An 8,097-nucleotide genomic window follows, 5' to 3' on the forward strand; every position below is an offset into this window, starting at 1 on the left:
TCGCGCAAGCATGGCGCCAATAGTAGGTATTCGTTAAAACACGCCAGGACCGGAAACGGTAAAGCGAGCGAAAATTATTGCGAATTATTCAGCAAAGCGAATAACTAATTCAGTATGTGTATAAATTAATCAAAACATTTTTGCAATGTGAAATTTCGTTTTAAACATGTTAATAAGTAAAATATTTCATGAAATTTGAGAGCGCTTTTTTCCTGATGCGTACATGGCGCTAAATATCACGTTGACGTGACGTCAACATAACATCGTTGTGATGATTAAAGCATCGTTGGTCATATTAGAATTTATTTTCTTATGGCAGGTTTTAGGCTTATTAAGGTTAGAAGTTAAGTCAAGATTGGCACCATCAGCTCAAGTTTTAACTTTAGTTAGATAGGCTATGCAATATTGTTGTAAATACTATGACAACAGTCTCTTATAATTCTATCTTAGAATGGTCTTGCAATTTTAATTGTATAAGTACAGCTGTTTTTATGAATGTACATGCAAGAATGAGACTATAATTAAGAAAGAATATATACATTGTATTATCAGATAGGCACAGTGACATCATCATATATTTTTATGCATGACTAAGTAATTATCAATTACATAATGTGTATGTCAATTCTATCAGTCATCAATAATATTCTCATTATAATTACAATATCCATCTCTATGGCTTAGGTTTACTTATTTTAATATTATCATGACAAATTAAACTGACTGTACCTCCTCCTTTCTCGCTTGTCTCATTCTTTTTTCTGTTTGTTTTCGTTTCTGCAGCTGCTCCTGTGTAATGATAATACGGAAAATTTGATCACATAAATACATAATTGTAGGAACCACTGAATGTTTCAGAATAATGCGGAATTTTATTCAGGCAACAGAAAAGGCGTTCAAATCAAGAAGGAAAAAATGAAATTAAAGCTTTATGGCACATTTGATCTAAAATAGAAAAATAGTCCACAGCAGGGCCATACCAAAACAAATTATAATAATTAAGGCGAGATATCTAGTAGAATATCAGCAGCTGGTCGGTATATAGCATTGAAAAATCGACATGTTTTGTCAGTTAGTTTTGTCCATAATCACTTTTAGTAAGCGATATATATTACACATCTGAAGATTTAAAAGGCATAAGCACATTCCTGATCATACAATGATATCTTGACAATTTTATATTTATCTGCTATCAGTATAAGAATACACTTTTCCAGGATCCCTGAAGACATTACGACGTAGAGACGCGAACATACAAGGAATTAGGAAATTCAGGACGTCATTATATATAAGAAATAATTTATAGCAAAACAGTGCTTTATCACTATTTATACACGATGGGCGGTTATACGTCGGGCGTAATAAATTCACGAGGGCGCAGCCCGAGTGAAATTGTTTCGGACAGCGTATAACCGCCCGAGTGTATAAATAGTGATAAAGCACTGTTTTGCTATAAATTATTTCGATTCTAATATGTTTTTATTGTAAATATAGATCAAATATGATGGAACATTTTCTTCGCGCAAGCATGGCGCCAACAGTAGGTATTTGTTAAAACACGCCAGGACCGGAAACGGCAATACGTTTTGCGGCAGAATTCAGTTCGAGCGAAAATTATTGCGAATTATTCAGCAAAGAGAATAACTAATTCAGTAAGTGTATAAATTGATCAAAACATTTGTGCAATGTGACATTTCGTTTAAAACATGTTATTTAGTGAAATATTTCATGAAATTTGAAAGCGCTATTTCTTGATGCGTATATGGCGCTAAATATCACGTTGAACTGACGTCAACATAACATCGTTGTGATTATTAATTTGTCGTATTGTGACTCGTAGAGGAGATATAAGCAATTCCATTACATAGTGAGTGGAAGGCATTTCGTACTTACCAGGTCTAATAATTTTGTATTCAGAAGCGGACATTTTATATCCATCTTTGACACAGGGTCTGTACATAAAAACAAATGCAATTACTATAACACACTTAATATATTCTTGCTGTAGAGAGACAGAAGACTATATCTCCTAAAACGTTATCATTGTATGCAGCGAACACATTTATTACTAAGAATTCTTACCATTATTATTAAAATAAATACGTTGCTATTCACTAATAGAATTGAACAATTTACATGAAGACTATAATTAAATTGAAAATGCCAATATTTTATCCAAAGTTACAATTATGAATGCAAGGAAATAAATGCACAGATACAAAAAAGATATTAAAGAAATACATTTTCTGCTATCAATATAAACTCGTATATTTTTCTTCTATTTTTGAATTTGTTAACCTATATTTATTAAAATTTTCCTATTGTTCCCCTTTTAACACCGCTCAGCCTAATTACGATATCAAGATATAATGCTAAATGGTGCCAAAAATTAAAGTAACATTTTAATGTTTTCTTTAAACGCTGATTCATTGATTTTGATGATATGGACAAAACCTTCTTTTAAAAAAATAAAATTGAAAAATCAGCTGGTTTCAAAACGAAACATGGATACAAATTTGCTTGTTTGAAGTTTATAACAAATAAGAAAAATCAGCAACAACAAGTGTAGCGTTTGTTCATAGATAATTATTAACTTCCAACGTTTCGGCGTTAAGCCTTCCTCTTTTGAAGTTTAAGAACCTTCATATCCGTCTCCTTTCTTCTGTAGGCTTTCCTCACCACCTGAAATGTCATGTTTCATAAATTTCACAACGTAAAGAAATTCTAAATGAAATGGTTTATCGTATGATCTTAATGTCAGCAAGTCAAAAACATTTTATATAATTATTACTTCAAAATGCAGAAAGCAATGATTATTTATACATTTAGTGAACGTGTTATTATGTGTTATTATGTATGTTTGCCAGAAAGCTAGCAAGTGCGAAAAATGGTTGTGAAATAACAACGCTTAAATTGTAGTACTGTTATATGCTGGATAAACTAAAGCCATTACAAACATATTTTTACTTATTTATTGGCAAAAGTATAGATAGTTATATACAGACATTCATGGAAATAAACTGGGCTAAATTAGATAATTTGTATAAGCTTTACATTTGCTGGGTTTAAGTAAAGTGCACTTACTTCTTGATATTTTAATTTCTTCATACAGGACAAGTTTGTCGTCGGAGACATTTCCTTTTTCAATAAAAATAGAAATATACCTTTACAAATGACGTCAATGTAATTTATTATTTTACTGATTAGCAGCCAACAGACAAAGTTATGAATATTTGCCTTATGTCCATACAATATTTTTCGAAAATTGCATTTTCACTATATTTCATATGGGGTAGGCTATTTGTAGACTTAACAAACACAAAAAGTTGCAATATATTCAGAAATCATTTTTTTGTATACAATTTTGCATTATATTTGTTGCCTTTGAATAGTGTAATTAATTATAATCTGACACAGAATCAACTAATAAAAGAAATAATGTGTGTTAGTTTTCAGTTGATTTCCCCCCACCCCACCCCTGAATTTTGAGTACTATAGAAAAAATCGTAACAATATGTTTTATATTAGCATATAATATAACTAAACTGTATACCTGTTTGCTTTTCATGTTCTTGCTAATCAGTCTAAAGTTCAGTAATCAAAGTTGTTTTAGCATTCACCTCAACGTTAAAAAAAAAGAGAGTTTTACTTCTTCATTGGTTTACCGTTGCACATTTACTTATTTGTACTAAAATGTACTTAGTAAATTAAATATGTTTTTAACTGATACTTACGTTTGACTTGGTCTGTTTTCTTCTCAAGTTGAGTGTAGCTTTTTGGTATTTCTGCTAAGACTTGTCCTGAAACATAAATGTTAATAGATAAATTAAATGCAATAAATGCAACAACAGTGACTGAATGTAAAGTTTTATTAACTTAACAAAGAATGATATGTACCGTATTGACTTGTTTTGATCTGTTTAAATCATTTGCAAGCTCATGTGGTGAGTACGATGTCGAATGTGGAACATACTTTATTTATCACGTTCTTTGCATCATACAACAGTATACAGTAAATTAAACATCAACACATTATTTTATGCACTGCAAAATTACTTAATAGGGACATAAATATTATAGAGAACTGAGATATAGTTAGACGGTGTAATATCCAATTTTACCAAATTGAATAGTGTTTAAATATCTGAATATATTTGAATAGTATATTAGATATACCTTTCTTGTTATAAGTTAATGTTATTTTTTGTTTTATTGCCTACTTTTCATATTACTGTTTGATTGTGTTGTATTTATGAAATAAATGAATAAAAATTAATAAAGACTGCTACGGTACAAGTTTAGACATGACGTTTTTAGAGAAGTTCTGTTACTTAGGCCATTTCTTTGCAGGCAAAAATGTTATTTTAGAGTGTTTATCTGGATGGATTATTTTTCCTGTAAAATATCGATTTTTAAAAATGGAAATCGATAATCGATCGACCAAAATTATCGTTGATACATCGATATCGTCTCTATCGATGACAGCCCTACCTTTTTGTTTGTTCTTTTGTTATTGAACGAAATCTTCAATGTTACTCGATATTCGAATGGAACTAAGTGAAGTTTTTATGTGCGCTATTTATAGATCTGTGCCAGGTCATGCATATTAATGAAAGAAGTCCGACACCATACAATATGGAAGGTACAATACAGATCTTAAAGGTACAATACGGATTTGTTTCTGCCCGTTCGTATTTAATTGTGAAATACAAGCCGATTAGTATATAATAAATTACAATAGCAATGAAGGACTACTAGTATTTAAATGGTATCGTATTTGTGTCTTCATATAGTAAGAAAGGGCATATATTCTCGCCTTTGAATTACAAATTTAAAAAAAACGGCTGCAAAATTTAGAGACACTTTATAATATAAAATAACAATAGCATAAACTGCAGGTAATAGTGTGGTGCCTGCTTATTGGCATTTGATCTTATCTATTCTAAATGAGGTTATTCATACTAAAAATTTATGTGTTTATGAATTGTCCTTTTCCTTTGAAGTGATTCTTGTACGACATTCTATCTTAGAATAAATATGTATTGCAACCAAAATCCCGTCATTGTAAGAAAGGCTTCCACAGCAGAGTAACTGAATTCCTTGTGAAGCTTTCTATAAGGTAATAACTTCCTTCTCCTTCCGAGCAAGTAGTTTATTAGAATGGTGAGTATCAGCAAACTTGCCTCCTTAAGAAACTTATGAACAAATGTCTCATTTATTCACGTATCTTGAATATCGTGAATATTTTTTGCATATCAATACATAGAAAGCAAATCCGTGGATCATTTGCTAACTGATAAAGGAAGTGTTGCACAATATGGCATGGTGCAATAATATGTAATTATAAACACCTAATGACATAATTTAATGACAATAAACCAAAGATCATGGTATGCTTATAATGTTTTGGGATAATGACGTATACAATGTATCTATGTTAAGTAAAGTATGCAAGAACGGAATTCATACCTTTTGTTTGGAAAATGATGAACATATTATCCGAACTCCCTACATCGGTCATTGCAGTAATGTTAGCTTTATACTGTGTGACACTCAATAGACCTTAAATTGTGTAACTGATCGTTGAACCATTATTATGTGTCACATTTATACTGATCCATTCATCGTCGGTAACTTTCTTGTACTGTAACATAAAATGTTGATCTGATCCATGGTTTAAACCAGGCTTCCATTTGACAGTTACACTTGTGTCTGTCGTTCTCTCTTCTATTACTTTAAAATCAGACGATTTGTCCGGTGGCGCTGAAAAAAATGCTTAAGTGAAAAGAAAATAAAAGTTCGCGTCACTTACATATAGTAGATTTTAGTCTAGTGCTGAGTCATTTTGCATAGTATTAAATAGTTACCCCTCTTATTTCACTTAAAGTTTTTCGAATGATAATTTATTCATATTTACTTCTAATACATTGATGTAATGCGTATATCTCATAAAGGCAAAGTAGTGCTGTTATTATTCAGAAACATTCAGAAATTAAAGATATATGTCGACATATGTAATTGTTTTGAAATAAAAATGTTACCTTTCGCTGCGATGTAAAATATCTGCTCAAAGATACCAACTGCATGTTCAATAAATAAGCGATATTTCCCAAAATCTGACTTTGTAACATTTACGATTGTAAGATTGGTCAACAATCTGGACGTAATGATTTTTATTTCCTTGCTATTTGCCAGCGTACTCCACATCAGTCCTGTCTGTCTCTGCCATTTAAAACTTGATTGATAGGGCACTGGGTAAGCCAAAGCTGTAAAACTAAGTGTAGCCGTTACATGTGTTGTTGTATATATCTTGTCACGTATTCGCACATTTGGAGATGGCCGAGGAAAACCTGCATTTTGTTTCAAATGATAGCTTAAATGCAATGAATGCGCAATAAGACAACAAAAACTGGCATTAACTTCTGGTTGAATGGAGACTGAGAGACACTAGTAAAATCATTTAATTAAACAATTTGTTTTCCTTTGTTTTTTTTTATATAAAAATCATATATGTGTGAAATTATGGTGTATAAGAATGAATTTGGAAGTAATAGTGGTCGTAAGCCTCTCGGCATCTTAAGAATATAAAAGTATTCATTGAATTATATGGATAAACAATAGCAGGTTTTGTGCTTATATTTCTTTTTGTAAACAAGAAAAAAACATGAAACAGGCGACCGCTTATCATTAAAACTGTTACCATCAGCACAAAGATGTATTCACAATAAAACAAAAACTATTATATATTTATAACGTGTTTCAATTTTGCATGAATTTGTACTTACAGCGGAGACGTAATGTCACATGTTTTACAGAAGCTTCTCCATTGTTATACGTATTGTTTCCGAAACATTTATAATCTCCTTCATGTAAACATATTGCTTTAGTAATAGAGTATGTCAAAGTGTTTACATCTGACTTTGATATTAAAATCTTTTCAATTTAAATCCAATTTTTATCGAAGATTTTAGATTGCCTTCTGTTGAACATCTAAATTCCAGCGAGTCATTCTCATTAACCGTAACTTCAGACTGCCCTTTGAATCCATTTACATAAAATTCTTTCACATAAGTTCTATCTGAAATTAATGAATATTAAATACTTAAAAACTGTCTAATTTTTTTTTCTCAAAATTTAAACGTAGTAGATCTATTAACAAACAGAATAGAAGATAAAGAAACGGTACGATTATAGAAATTCATGTGAATTGAAAGAAATGCCTACCTATATTTGGAAAAAGGGAGTTCATCAAATATGCTTGGAAGGCCTTGTAAGTCCAAAAAGATATGATAGTACAACAATTTACGTAGTACTACTACTTAGTTTGTTGTTACGTCAAAAACAGAAACAATTTAGATCACAGGCCAGCACCTGGGTAGAACCACCAACCTTCTATGATTCTAGACTTGATAAACAATCTTCAGCATCCTGCCTATGGTGTGCATGTATGTGCTTTTACAGAACAATGCAACTGTCTGTCAATGAGTTACCCTGGTCATTCAAGGAAAATGGGGTTCCTGTGTCACAATGTAGGTAATCCATCCTAATCAGGACAATGATTCAGCCATTCTCCTTGATTCAAAATTTAAAGTATACATTGAATGTCATCTTGTTAAGTCTAGGAAGACAGTAATGTCTGCCAATTTCAGTGTATATCAAATTTTCACATGCATTGTTGTATTCAATATTGGGACAATATGTTTGAAAATGTGCATTGTTATCAAGTATTTTTAAGAGAATAAGCTAAATCTCAACAATCACTTCGGTCAGGAAAATATCAAATATTGCGCGTAATAATAAAAAACACTTCTAAACAAATTAATAGCTGCAAGAAATATTTAATTTTACGATGTTATTTGAATTACGATTTGTGTGTGTCTGATTATAGATTAACATCGCTTTATAATGCTATGTTGTAAACGTATGAAAACTTGTAAATTCTTTCAAAAACTATCATTTTTGTGCGCTTACTTTATTCAGAAATATATTTAGAGCCAGAACAGTTCAATAAAATCTATTGTAAAAATCATTAAAGATCTACAGAAAATCTTATTTCAGAATACATGTATACGCACTATAATTTTTTTAAGAGTAGGC

General features: G+C 30.9%; 1 protein-coding gene across 1 annotated transcript; it reads right to left on the reverse strand.

Annotated features, from left to right (window-relative positions):
• Positions 1–5,550: 5,550 nt before the first annotated feature.
• Positions 5,551–6,934, reverse strand: LOC128552287 (uncharacterized). Its single transcript, XM_053533316.1, has 3 exons — positions 6,786–6,934; positions 6,042–6,350; positions 5,551–5,763 (listed from the first exon to the last, which is right to left on the reverse strand). The coding sequence occupies exons 2-3, from the start codon at positions 6,205–6,207 to the stop codon at positions 5,564–5,566; spliced, it is 366 nt and encodes a 121-aa protein (XP_053389291.1). The 5' UTR covers positions 6,208–6,350; positions 6,786–6,934; the 3' UTR covers positions 5,551–5,563.
• Between the last annotated feature and the right edge of the window lie 1,163 nt (positions 6,935–8,097).

Source organism: Mercenaria mercenaria, unplaced genomic scaffold, assembly GCF_021730395.1.
Source record: "Mercenaria mercenaria strain notata unplaced genomic scaffold, MADL_Memer_1 contig_2239, whole genome shotgun sequence".
Lineage (NCBI taxonomy): Eukaryota > Metazoa > Mollusca > Bivalvia > Venerida > Veneridae > Mercenaria > Mercenaria mercenaria.

What these genes read in the sequence shown, in the direction of transcription:
- LOC128552287 (XM_053533316.1), bottom strand. Translation starts at nt 6,207, where the DNA reads ATGTGGAGTACGCTGGCAAATAGCAAGGAAATAAAAATCATTACGTCC. An exon ending in ATTTTACATCGCAGCGAAAG is followed by an intron (nt 5,764 to 6,041) that starts GTAACATTTTTA and finishes CATTTTTTTCAG; the next exon opens with CGCCACCGGACAAATCGTCT.